The sequence below is a fragment of the Ascidiella aspersa genome, chromosome 4, assembly GCF_963924565.1.
Source record: "Ascidiella aspersa chromosome 4, kaAscAspe10.2, whole genome shotgun sequence".
In the NCBI taxonomy this organism is placed as follows: Eukaryota; Metazoa; Chordata; class Ascidiacea; order Phlebobranchia; family Ascidiidae; genus Ascidiella; species Ascidiella aspersa.
In genome coordinates, this window is record NC_139450.1 from 4,668,389 (window position 1) to 4,682,392 (window position 14,004).

The 14,004-nt window shown below is 45.1% G+C and overlaps 1 protein-coding gene across 2 annotated transcripts in view; it reads left to right on the forward strand.

The window, feature by feature from the left end:
* Positions 1-14,004, forward strand: part of LOC146146755 (serine/threonine-protein kinase pim-1-like) — a 29,363-nt gene that overhangs the window by 12,842 nt on the left and 2,517 nt on the right. For both annotated transcript variants that reach the window (XM_083387254.1, XM_083387253.1), the window contains 2 exons: positions 9,493-9,669; positions 12,960-13,068. In XM_083387254.1, coding sequence (XP_083243380.1) covers positions 9,493-9,669; positions 12,960-13,068 — 286 coding nt within the window. The remainder of the gene's footprint in view (positions 1-9,492; positions 9,670-12,959; positions 13,069-14,004) is intronic.

Sequence of the window (14,004 nt, forward strand, 5' to 3'; positions counted from 1 at the left end):
TTTGTGTGATTAAATTAAAGAAACGCAAATTTTGCGCATAACGAGCAAAAAACAACAATTTCCGCATATTTTACGAAAAAACAATACCAAATTAAATTCAAAGAGTCGATTTTCGAACCGGCTCAAAGTGCAAAGTTTCGTCGTTTTGCAAGCGGACCGTGACACCCAGCAGCGGTTTTATGAATGAGCTGGGAATGTACTGGCGCAGCCGAATACAGCAGCGCATACTGCCGGCATCCGGTTCCACTGTACTTTGCGCCTCTCTGATCTAACAGCGGACGTGTGACACAGCGCCATCAACAAATGCCAATATGCTGGCTCCCGCCATTCGAACTATACGCAAGCGCGGGCCGGGCCAGTTTGAAACAGCCGTTATTCTAAGCTGGTTTCAATGGCAAATTTTCCACCTTTTTGTCCAGGCCTATTATAGAAGCCTATTATTAATTTGTGTCCGGTTTTCGTTTATTCAATGCAAAAAACGGCAAAAAACAGGGTTTTTAACTAATTACACTTTGCCAGGCCTCGTACATGTCCAATGCCATTAGAAATAATCAAGATTCCATAAGCACACATATGTTCCCACAAATGTAGTCATGAAATGAATTTGAGACAAAAAAACATAAAGTAGACCCTCGCTAAACAATGGCATTTAACATGTTTTTGGTCGAAAAAAGCTAAAATTGTGATTTAAACATAGTCGGCCCGTTTTACGAAAGGGCCAGGCCATGTGGGCCGGCCACCCATCGCCCTAGAGACTGCTTCCGGGCCTTGCTTTTCGGAGAAAATGATGGGACGCGTTTGCGGAAGCGGTGCATCCTAAATACGCCTGCACCCGCTCCCACTGTGTTTTGAAGCTGGCGCTGTTTTTTTTTCAATGGCCGCCTTATGGGCGCGAAGGGAACGACGCTTTGTGTGCGTGACTTGACCGAAAAACAACAACAACAAACAAAAAAACGGCGCGAAAACGTCTCTTTTGTCCCGCCCATGGAAAATAAACGGTTGTGTTGGGAAAAGGTCGCTTCTCTATTCCGCGCATTCCTTAAGCGGGACGACAGTTCGCTACACGGTAACTTCCCGTGCGACCTGGCAACCGTTACGCTCGCTGTCTCCACACTGAGAGCAGCTTCTCGCTCTTTTTTCACTCTCACTTAATTCCCAGGAAGTTTTGGCGCCTTAGTTTGTGTTGGGTTCACCTTTTAGAGGCGAAAAAAGAAGGTTGTCGTGCACGCACCACAAATGGAAGTAAATTCGAAAAGAATTAGGATTTAACCAAATAAGCAATTAAGTGGCACTAACCTCGGGCTTCCTGCTTTCACCAGTTGGCAACGAATCCTGCTTTTGTGCAAAAGTAATAAGGCGCAGATACCTAGAGACCAGCTCCTTATAGCTGACTACTTTTTTGTTCACTGCGTCACAACTCACAACAAGTATTTCATCGATGATTGGCTAAAAACTGGCCACTAGCGAGAAAAACGTGTTTGGCGGCGTGGCTCGCTCGAATTGCGCAATTCCGCCACCGGTGGTGGTAATGTGCACGCGGGCGGCGCGTGATCAGTTGGCCTGGGCCCGGAAGCAGCAGATCATCGTTCTGCATTGCAATTAGCGTCGTAGCGAAGCAAATTCTCCTTCGTGGCCAAACTTTAACAACCGGCCTTTATAATCTCAAGACCTAATTGCCAACTGGGTCGCGTTTTAACTGTGTGTCGAATCCCGACAGCGAATTGGGTCGCCAGTAGCGCTAATCCGAGTTCGTTCTTCCTTCTTAGTCGCGTTTTTTTACTACGTGGCGCCTCGTTCCTGTATGCGGTGGGAAACCATTGTCGGATCGGCGTGTTAGATGTTGTCGACCTTTGACGCATATGCGAGGCCACAGCGTCGCGCAACTTCTCTTTTTTTCTCTCTTCTCTAAGGCGCCTGGGCACGGCGATAGACCGGATGGAAGGGCGGACACTTGTTACGGCTTTCAGATGCGATTAAAATAATTTTCCTGTCTCTTCAACGTTTGTATTTACGGTTGAAGTTTTGCGATTTTTTTTTATTATGTGTGGAACCAAATAGTAAAATTGTAGCGTTTAGGTTAAATTCGACTTTGATATATGTGTTTTGCAATCAAACCGCAGAGCTACGGTCAACATTTGCATATTTTATGACCTGTTTAACGCAAAACAATACAATGCGCTCATTTAAGTTTAATGTGGCTTCAATATTTGCATTAACGGTCGAGATTTTGTCGCTTTTTCGTCCGAAACAATACAACTTCCTCTTTTCAAGCTCGATTTCACTTGAATATTGGTATTCGCTACCAAACCCAGAAGCTACAACAGGCAAACGGAGCGGAAATGAACGCTCAAAAGACGACGCCCGTTCAGCTATTTCGGGGCATCGCGTAACGCTTTTTGCATGTGAAACGAACCGGGGTTACGACCTCTTGGCTTCGGCCGGTCGAGCCTTTGATCGCTGATCTTAACTAGCCGTCAAAACGTGGCCGCCTAAATGCCGGGTTCCGAAGGTCGCGGGTTCAAACACGGCCGCGCCCAGAGAAAATAATGACCTTTTCTATCCGGTGATTGGGCCGCCGTCAAAAACGACAAACTTCGTAGGTCTTAGCTGGAGTAGAAAGGTAACTGCGTCCCATTCAAGTCCAAATCTGCCCGCCCAGAACTACAATAGGACCGTCGGTGTTATGATACGCCCGCGCGTGTGTGCGTGCGTGTGCTGAAATAATGCGAGGAATTACTTGGCCAAGGGCAGCGGCGCGAAACTGTCCGGATTAAGGCGTGTGGGAACCTGTCGGGCGCCGCATTTCGGTGGGAACCGGCGCCCAAAGCCAGTGGGTCGTGCCGGCCATTGAACGGCTCAAAAAGTCGCGATCTTGTTTGCGTTTTTCGACCTTTCTGGCACTTGTGAATCGAAAACGACGCGCTACTGTTGTAAGCTGGATTTAAAACCGGATGCAAAAGCGTCGTTGTTTCGGTTCGAAGCCACTCGCCAGCTCTCAAGTGGCCTACTATGAATATTTCCAGCGTTCGCTGCTATTTTTAAGCACAAGTGCCAGTCGTTATATCGACCCAGCTTTGGCTGCCCAGATTTTAAAGCTGTTGCACCACAGAGCTTTGCTGTTTCGTATAAAGAACAATGATATCGTCTGGCAGCTTGCCGTTCCATACAGACGGAAGTGTGGGTTTGGCCGGGTTCTTGTACTCCTGGCTTCACCTTGCCTCTGTGCAGACTAAAAGTTGTTGAACATCGGACGAACAGTTTTTTTTTTTAACGCACACAGAAAAGCCGATTTTCAAAACCTGTGTTCTGTGGCGCTGTTTTATGTTCGATTGTCCACCTTTCCTCTAATTAACTGGGCAAAGCCGGTTGCTGGGTTTAGTGAAATGACTAGGAGCGCATTTAAAAACATAGGCAGTTTTTAAAGTGGGTCTAAAAAATTGACGCGAAAAGCTTTTGGCGCTGTGAAATTGCGCAAAACGAATTTTATTGTTTGAGCATAATGGCTGGAGTTTGTAGTTAAATAATAAAGCCCATACAGAATAACGTTTTCAAAATTCAACCTACTTTTTTATGGGCTTCGCGCTTCGATAATCTTTTTACGTCTAATTTTAAATTTACTCGATAACTATGGGTTTAGTTATCTCTCGAATATTTCATCTTTTATCCATGGTCACTTACAAACCAAACGCTTCCGTTCTACCAAAATCACTCGAAGCCAGTCAAAAAAAATTCCACCTCGTGCGTTTCAACGCGAGCGTGCCAATTTCGAATCGTGAGAGCGTCTGTCTGGCCCGCAGAGCCACGCGCTCCGAACGGAAAAAGGCAGAAAACTAGAAGCCGGACATCCTGCTTCTGGCAAGCGCAGTCACGGGTCGGCGCCGAAAAAACGGCGTCCGCTTTACGTGTTGGATTTCGCACTTAGCGTGGCCCAAATTGACTGTAATGGCTCGCGCGTCAATCAGTTCAAAGCCAAGGCCGCCCGGCGAAATAGGGGCCGTTCAAATTGAGGCCAGAGCCTTAACGACGTTCCCTCATTTACGTTTCAACATCCGCGCTTGATATTTTCCGTGATTTCGTCTGACGCACTTGCGGCTCGGGGCCTAAGATGTCGCCCGCTCGCGAATGACGTCACGCGCTCCCTTTGTGACGTAGACAAAGGCCGGCCGCGCGAGCCCGTACGTTGTAAAATCGGCTAATTTTCGCCGCCCCTCTTCGTTTCAACGTGATTTTGCCGAGTTTCCCACGAGAATTCGACGCAAATTACAGCAGCAATCATGATTTCGTGCGCTCCCGTTCTAATATGGCTGTTTCAAACAAAGGACGCCCGATCATTTTTATATTGATATTGGAATTTCAGCCATGTGATAATTTTAACACGTTTTTTTGCGATTTTTTGTGTCTGTTTTATGTAATTAATTTGGCCGCCCTTTTAAATTGGTTTTCGCATCAATTCTACCATAGCAATGACGTACGTCCAACCGTCGATTTTTGCAATTTCATTAATCGCAAGCATTTTTTGCACACGGCACGTTGCTCGCATGTCACGTGACTTTTTGTGCTGCTGACGTTCCGACGAAAAGAGTCCGATCGATTGTCGACGCGCACGCACGCAATAATGGACATCCCGGCGTGGCGTTTTTGCGCGTTTTCCACCGACGTTTTCAGCGCGGCACGTAACGCCGGCTATTTATACTTCGCGTCGCGCGCGCGCTATCGTTCTGTGACGTAACAGTGCACCGAAAGCGGCTGAGTGCCGCGTCTGGCCGCAAAGACGCCCGCGAACTCGGCGAAAAAGGTCGCGCGACTTTTTGGGTTTGGTTTTATGCAAAAATATTTCCAGGAATATATTAAATATTTTAAAAATTCATTGTAAAACAGTATAGGTTTCTACGAAAATATTTTCCGAAAAAAATTCGCTTATAAAACTTATTTACCAAAATACTGGGTTGAAACCAAAATTTTCTAAATAAAACTAAAATTTTGCCCTGTTTTCTCTGTGAAAGTTCGATGTCTGGTTGAAATTAAAGAAATAAAGGTACTTTAATGACCGTCGCAGAATGCAACTTTTACGATTTTGCCAATTTTTAAATAATTTACCCAAAGATCTTTTTGCAAATTTAAGCACAGCTTTCCATTGTTTGGAGAAGTTTGTGTTTAAATCGTTCACTTAGGTTTCACACACGACGGAAGTTCTCTCGCCAACAACCAAAACACACAAACACCCTTAAAGACACAGGCGCCGTTTCAACACAAATCAAGTGCCGAGCGGAAAAAAAACACCGTTCCGTCGCTATTTCTGTCCTTTGCCGGAAAACGAAAACGCATTCGTCTTGGGCGCGAGTTTGGCTTGCAAACGTGCTACTTTAACCTGCCGTAATGGCGCCCCAATGTTTGCTCTGGCGTCCCCGTCTCGGTCCAAGTTCGCGCGACCTCGTCTTGTGACTATGGCTCGAACCTATAGAGTCGGAAATTTGCGTAAATTCGCGTGGGATTTTTGCCACGCTTCTCTAGTTCGGCGAAAAAAGCGCTCGGGTGAAAATTACTGGAAATACCGCCTCCAGGCTGTTGCTATTAAGCACTGGACAGTCAACTCTAAGAAAAAGCGAGTAAAATCGACGAAAAATCCTTTTTAAAGCGGCACTTCAAATACATGTGGAAATACCATTACAGAGAAGCACAACGTCGTGCACTAGAGTAGAAAGCTATAAAAGCGCTTAAGAAAAAAAATAATGTATAAAGTAATGTACAGGCCTCTAATAAAAAATCCATTCTCAAAGCGTGGACGTGTAGAATAAATACAATGCAGCCGTCCTTTATATAAAAAAAAACAGCTCGTTAAAACTGTCGTCGCCGCGCTATAAAGGCATCTGCGTCGTCTGCACAAAACAAAACAAGGTGCCGTCTGTTGTACGCCAACCAGGCCATAAGCACGCAGCAGGTTGCTGGCCTAAATTGCCGCACGCCAGGTATAAGCCACGCCATTAATAATGCACCAGTCGCTCTTCGGCTGTTTCTCTTTGCATAGCTCTGCCGTTTTGCTCAAATGCAAAGAGGGCCGCTGTGCAGCAGAAAGGGCACGAGAAAGCACCCGGCTTCCGTCTGAAAAGTACGCGGGTATTTTTAGAGTAGCGGCGATAGCTTGCTTCGGACTTTTCACACCGACGCCGCTTAAATTCGCGCTCCTTGGCTAGTCGGGCCTGCTCCTTTGAAACGCGGATGTCGGGACGTTTTGCTTTACTGAGAGGACTTGCCTTGATCGTTGAAAGCACCTGCTTTTGGGAGTGAAACCGCACGCTTTTTTTCGAGTTTGTCATCGCAGAACAGCTGTCAAGAAACCTTGCGATGAACACAGCTTTAAATGGGGGGTTGCGGGTTTCAATATTAGCACGTGTGAATGGGTGTTAGGCCAATCTGTTTACATTCAATATAAACAGCTCCTGAATTGGACACAAAACGGGATGAACAGCAGTGTTTTTGAGTGGTAATTGGCACTTTGCCATCGAAAAGAAGTTCAACGTGTTTTTATAGCAATGCAAGTTTGGCAATAACTAGGAGCCTTAATTGGTTCATGGGCTTTGATATTAGAAGTGTAAAATGAATATCAAGAAGGTTGTTCAGCTCCAAATTTTGACCAAAACTTCTGAAATCTTCAGTTTTTTAGCGTTCAAGCAACATAAAAAACAACTTTTCAAAATCGCCAGCACGTCTCCTGCATTCAGCAGCTGTTTTTTTTTGACTCGTCATCTCAGCAAATACCAAGGGCGCCCGTACACAATCAACATCAAATAGCAGTGAGCACTTTTCGCCGCCCGCGGCTGTCTGTGACGTAATAGACGGCATCGCGATGACCTTGAATGCACCGCGCGCGACCGACCCGCCTGACACTTCCCTGCATGAACTCCGCTAACGGAACAAACGAGTCTGTCTGTTTACACTTGATCGTTTCGCAAGAGCACCTTTGTTTCAGCTTTTACTTTTTTCTATTATTTTAAGCCCCCCAAAATATGATTTTTGTTAATTTAGAAACTGCACAACATTTAAAGACTCCGCCAGCCTATTTAATTTGCCTTGGTGGTGATATTATATTTTTTTGTTTTTTTTAACTTTCAGTTTCTGCTGTATTTTTATTATGCGCGCCAAAAAGTCAAGTGAAAAACATCTTTTAAAATCGCGCCCTACTCAGTGGGCTCCATAAGCCCAATGAAAGCCGCCTTGATGTTGATCGCATTTAGATGTTACGCAATGCAAGTGACCTATGAGCGTTGGCGTCTCCTGGATCGGTCTGGCGGCGCAAGGCATGTTCTGCGGTCAAACACGGTTCTACCTTAGCTAGGCGTCCCGCCACATTTCTGTCATTCCGCGCACGCAACGTTAGTAGCCGATTCGGGCAAATTCTTGGCGAGCCGCTGGCCTAATATGGCCGTGGGCGTCTTGCGCTCAATGCTGCCACTGTTTTAACCGGTTTATCATGTTTTTTGGGGGCTTTTGTAACTGTTGGTCAGATTCGAACCCGCGAGCTCCGGATTTAGAAACCGGTTTTTAAATGCCGCATTCGTCTATTTTGCTATTTCGGCTGCGGTGGGATTTCAACCCGTGCCCTTTGGATTTGGTGACCGTATATCAAAAAAACGTGTTTGGCCAAAAAGTTTTTCGCTCGATTTTAATGAAATCGTCTGCGGTCGGATTTAAACCCGCGTCCTTGGGATTTAAAACCGGTTTCAAAAACTTGATTTTGCGCGCCTAGTTGACCTTTCTCTCTCTCGCGAAAGAGCGGTTTTTCGCCTTTTGCTGTTGCTGCATCGCGCTTCCATTGTTCTGCTTCGAAAACCCGCGCGACCTCCATTCGTGGAAATCCGCCTTTGTTACGTCGAGATGTCTCGCGCCTCGAAAGCTAGACTCGCTTCCCCTGAACCTACGCGAAAAACGCCGGAAGCCAGCTGTTTAGAAAGCAACCGGGGTCCCGGGTATTTACATTGCTAGCAGGTTTCGTTGAAAACCGTTAAGTTAAAAGCGCCTTTCTAGCCCTCCCACCGCAGTTTTTCCCGGATTTCTCTTTCCCAATACCCCACAAAATCGGCCAGACTTGCCCCGTCCCGCGAACTGCTACGACCCGCGCCCGGTGCGTACCGCGAACTTGTACGACCTCCCATCGCGATTAAAAATCCGTTTTAAATCTCCCGTGAAGCGAATGCGGGTTTGCGAAGCGGCGAGACAGGTTTCGCAATCACACGTATGCCAGCAAGGCTAGAAATTCGATTTGCATACAGGACTTTGACGCGTTTTCCAAAAATTCCGAGCCTTGTAGCACAGGGTTCGGTGTGGCATTTTGTCCAGCACAACAGCAATGTTAATATTTACCATACATATTTTACCAGGACTCAAAATAATAAGTTGCTAGTTCATCACTTTAATTTCGAGCACTGTATAGCAAAAAATCCTTGAACTTTTTTGTCTTATTTAAAGCCAGTCTAAATATTTCGCCACACAAATCGGCAGAGCGTCGGTCGTTATTTGAATCGGAAGCAGCAGTATTAATACTTTCCTCACACAGACACAGTTTCAGACTTGTGTGCGCGGAAACGTGATGCTTACGGTGCTCAACAAACCCCGGCTGCTGTATCCTGGTGGTAGCATCGCGATACAGGCACGTCTAGCCGCTATAGCGCACTTGTAGTGGCACGGATGCGGCTTTGTCCTCCGCAAATCCGCCGAGTATGTACACACGACAAGGCCAGGGACCCCGGGAACGCCAGGAACCACTCGGGCGCCACATCCGCTCTCCCCCCGGATCGATAACCGGATTCCGCGGCCCTCCAGACCTAAGTGGCCCCTCAAAAATTGCGTCGTGCGCCCATAAATGCACGCGCAGGTTGATCCGAAATATATATGTCCAATTAATTGCGGCGCCTTACATATGCTTTGTTGCGTCATCAAAGGCGCTTTATTAACAGCGCGCGCGCTCAAGGGTGCTCCAAGCTGATCCAACCCTGCTTTGAATCAAAGCCGTAGCTAGTGGCAACGTATCAAGCGTCCCCCACTCGAGCAGAATTTAGTTTTGATTGCAGATGCCCAAGTGGTGCTTCTAATCTCGCTTCGCTTTGTTTCTGCTGCTTCTCTGCGGTTCTGCGTCGCTTAGGTTGGAATAATATGCTCGAAATAGAATAATGTCGTTCTCCGCCGGTTGCTGTTGCGTTTTGTGAACTTGTTAAACGCTGTTAAGAGTTAAAATTTTTATTTCGAGGATCGGTTCACAAAGATTCATTTGAAACGTTTAATGCTACCTACTTCTGTATGAGCTTGGATATTCATTCCACGTCTAACTACAACCTCCAGCAATTATCTTAAGATTTATACGAAAGGTTCACAAAACGCTACCTATAGTTATGTATGATGGCATTGGCTTTGATTTTCATTACACATCTAACTATACGACTATTTAGGCCGAAATTTCGACGGATTTCGTGAAATTAAACGTAAATCCTTTTGTTGCAGGCACGAGAGTCTACTCGCCCCCCGAATGGGTTCGCAAGCACAGATACCATGGTCGTTCCGCTGCCGTCTGGTCCCTTGGCATCCTGCTGTACGACATGGTGTGCGGGGACATTCCTTTCGAGAAAGACGAAGAAATCGAAAACGCCGAGGTCCGCTTCACGCGGCAAGTCTCGCCAGGTAAATAGAGTTTTTTTTCTAATTTTTGCTGTGATAAACGCGAAATTGAGACAGAAAAGCGAAACTTTTTTTCGCTGTTTTAAGGGAAAAAAATCGATGCTCAAATCAGGACGTATTCAAAACCTGACAAATTCGAAAAAAATCGCTTAAATCAAAACAACAGATTAAACAGTTAGAAAATCGCTTTTAGTTTCCAATATAACTATACAGTTTACTTAAATCAATTTTTTAGTCGAATCGTTCTTAAAATTTTGGAGTTTTATTATTTTTACAATCTATGCTGTTTTTAGCCAGCTCTTAAATCGCCGTAATCCGCTTTAATAACCCTTAGCTCGCCGATTACGATAAATCGCTATAAAAAACTGAAGCTGGGTTTTCGCTTATTCCCTTTCCCAGAGAGGTGAGCGATTCCAGAAATCGCTCGTAAATTTAGAAGCATGGGAAAAGGCAGCAGGTCGTGCGCCGGCCATTATTATTAGACACAAACCGATGCTGTTGTGCACTTGGAACGACCTATACCCGACCTATTATTCGCACCCGTATTAGATGAGCAAATATTTGCCCGACGTTATACGTATAGCCTTTGCCTTTGCATTTACGTTGATAGCTATATTAAGGATGGCCATATTAGGGACGGTCGATAGTTTGTTTTTCATTTTGATACCCAATATTTTCGACCAAAAAAGGCCGTTAGCATTTTAAATGTTTAAATATCTCTTTAATGATTTTTGACACTGTTGAAACAAATTTGCCAAATGCTTTGAACCCTGCTTTTTTCAGGCAAAGCAAAAAAAATCAGCATTCAAATGTACGCAAAAGGCACAAAAAAAAATCATTTCGAACCGCGTTAAAACCAATATTTTGTGACCTGCCTTTGGTTACGAACTCGTGTTGTCTCAGCAGTAAAGCATCAGCGACATAACAGCATTTCCTTTTGTGTGCAATAGCCTTTGTTTAGCAAACGGCCGAAGCGACAGGCTGTAAATCGCGTTGCTATTCTCGTATATGGCACTGGATTCAAAAATAGTTCCCTGTTTGACAATCGCCTGACCTTATTTACGCGCATTCGGGCGAAAATTTCGCGACCACATCTCGACAAAGCATAATGGCGCCGAAAGGCAAAATGCAAATGGATCACTTCCGCCGTTTCGTAGCATCAATGCAAAACCGCGATCTGAATACAGCCTTAAGGCGCTTTAAATGCGAATCGCTCGAATTTCAACTTTCGGTCTTAGCTCATTGTGCCTATTTTGCCTAAACCCTGGGTCAGGACGATTCCAGTTGTGGCCACGGCCCGGTTTTATCGGGCCAAAGGTCATCCCGCCATTAAAACGACTCTCGTACTCACGTAGCCGAACATTACCCGATCTCTCTTTGTTAAACAAACTTAAACCTTTAACCTTTCCGGCGGCTCAAACCATGACGTAGGTAAAAATTCTTGCCTGTCATGCGGATATTGTATTATTCTTGCCCTGGGCGGGTTCCTGGACCCCCCTGGGTAGGATTAATCGTCCCTTCTGACGAATCGGGCGTACACTAGTGCGCCTAAACAAATAGCAGCTTCTTTGATCCACCCAAGCGCTGTGTGTTGTGGGCGCTTTCTCAAAACCGACGATTTTCAAACAACCGAGATTTCCTGTTGATTTTGTGGCTCTCGGCTCGCAAAAAAGAGAGTAAACATGCGTCTTGAGTCGCGTATAATTCCACCAAGGCCAGCAGTAAGCCTTAAGTCTACTACGCGGCCATAAAAAGATTTGCTTACGTGGCGGCGTATTGTTGCTCGTAAGGCGCTTTTATTGTTTAATTCGGTCGCTAACGTAAGCTGTAAGCTTCTGACCAGGCGTTTAACCTCACGCCGACGTGAGCACCACCTGGAAATTCACGCAAACGCCAAGAATAGCTCGTGCGTGTTGCGCAAATGCACCTCTGCGTGGCTAATTGACGCACGGAAGGCGAAAAAACTCTCTGGTGCCTTTTGAACCGTGCGGAATGTAAACCTGACGCCAGTTTGTGATGTAGCGTCGTCACAGCAGCGCCGGCCACGATCGAGCCACTCCGAGCCGAGCAAGGTTCAACACAATACGATTTGCTCAAGGATTTGAACTCGCCTTACAAAATAGCGCGTGTTTGTTTAGTATTGCTAGCGCCGCAGCTGCTCTCCAAAGAGCGATGATCACGGGGCTTCAAAACGCCATTCACACCTGCCAGGGTGACGCACATTTGCCAGATCAAAGCGTCCGTTATGCCATTTGCGCAAACACAATTTTGCCTTCTATAAACGTTGCACGGTTATAGTGCCACGCTTGCATAATTCAGGACAAAAAACTCCTGAATTCGCAAACTTAGCCTTCTGTGAGTTTGCCGCATTTGAAAACAAAATTGTTACGTAAACCTGTTTGTATGCCATAATCGTGATGTTTTTTACACGACTTTTCGAGCATTTATTAGGCGCCATTTAAAAGTTACCGAACTCTGCTAAATTTCGTGGATTTTGACAGTATTCAAAAACGTCATAAAACGATCATGTGTCCGATAAAAGCAATCAATAAAAATATGCAGCCAAATTTTCCGAAATTCGTAAGTTTGGCTCAAATTTGCCGTTATTGAAAAACTAAATCGGTTCGACAAAACATTACGTGTCCAATAATAGCGACTTTCTACGATTCAAAAAGCAGATTTTTCAGCCGCGATTATTCGCTGCAGTTGCATAAGAACGCGGCGCAGTTTAAGGAAATAGGCGACGCCTTTGTTTACCACGATTCCACCAGCACATAGATGCCACGCTTCCTGTGAATATAAGTGGCCCACACTGCTCGTAGGCTGTTTCCAATGCGGCGCTGTATACGCAAATGTGCCCATCATCAAAATAGAGCCACGGGTAGTAGTAGTATGCAGATGAGGTCGCTTCCCACTCAAAACACTGACTGGGGGCGTTTCCACCTCTGAAGCAAGCCAAGCTGAAACTGCAACTTTAAAAATAAGCCGTTTTCTTTTTTTTCGCCCTGTTCTTATTCTAATGCTTTATAACGCGGCTACTTAAAAAAAAGGCAAACTTAACCTTACAAACGCGAAGAAAATAGCTAAAAAGAGCCAGGTGAGAAGTAGCAACTGATGAAAAATATAGAGGTTGGTAGTTGAACAAGCGCTTTAAAACGATGATTCTGTCGTGTAATTCCAAAAAAATAGGTTTTCCAATATTAAAAATAACATGTAAAAAAAGCAGGAATAGTTTACAAGAAGATACAAGTTTTTCTCCTTGAAAGTCTAACCGCTTTTGTTTTTCATTGTAGAATGCGAATCCCTCATCCGTTCTCTGCTATCCTTTCGGCCAGCGGACCGCCCCACCATCGAGCAAATCATGATCCATCCCTGGATACTCAAGGGAGACTTCATTTCCAGGTAAATATAACAATGCCTTTGTCAAATAAATAAAGCTGGTGATACTAATAACTACACCAGTTATTGTTAATATTGTAGTCTTTAGAAGTGAAACGAATGCGGTATTATATTAACTATATGTTAAACGCACTCACACTTTTGAGTAGCATCTGACAAAAAAACAAAAAAAGGACCAAAAGTTGTTTAATGCACACTTCTCCCTATAGTTGCACTTTTCCGGTCAAAATACTTGTTTTTCTTTTTCGCAAGTCGAAAATAGTAATAGCAGTCGAACTTTGCGATGACTTTGCAAACATTCAACCGAAAACCCGGACACACTTTCGCTTTCGCAAACCACAACGAACTGGAATTCTCGCTCCACTTTCACAAGTTTCGGATCGCCACTGTATACAATAGGAAAGCGTTCCTACACGGAAACACTGCAAAACCGCGACGCGCGACTAGCCTAAACAAATTACGCTTGTCACACTTTCAAAACGTTCTGTTACGAAAAAATGCACTTATTTTCAACCCGTTTCAAGCGCCCTCTTTTTGCCTTCTTAAACGCCACTTTAAAAAGCCAAAAACACAGTTTGTAGTTAAAAAAAATACCTGTAGCTTTGTGGCAAGTGAAAATATTGAAGAAAACAGTCTAAAAACGGGGCCAAAATACAGAGTCGGCCTTTAAAAGCGGCCATTTAGACTGGGCTGTTTTCCTGCGAGTCAACAGTCTTTCTCTTTGCGTTATCCGAGTTCGAGTTTGCGCTGATCAGTTTTGGTCTTTTGCCAACACGACTTTCGACTTAGTAGCAGTGCCACAGAGATCGCGCAAAGGTCGCGGGCGACGCTCTTTGTTGCGTAACAGTTGCGTAACAATTAAACTTCGCCGTTCGTCCGTTCGCTTTCGAGAAAAAATGCGAACTTTCTGTTGCGCGTTAAGCTCGCTTTTTTGCACGT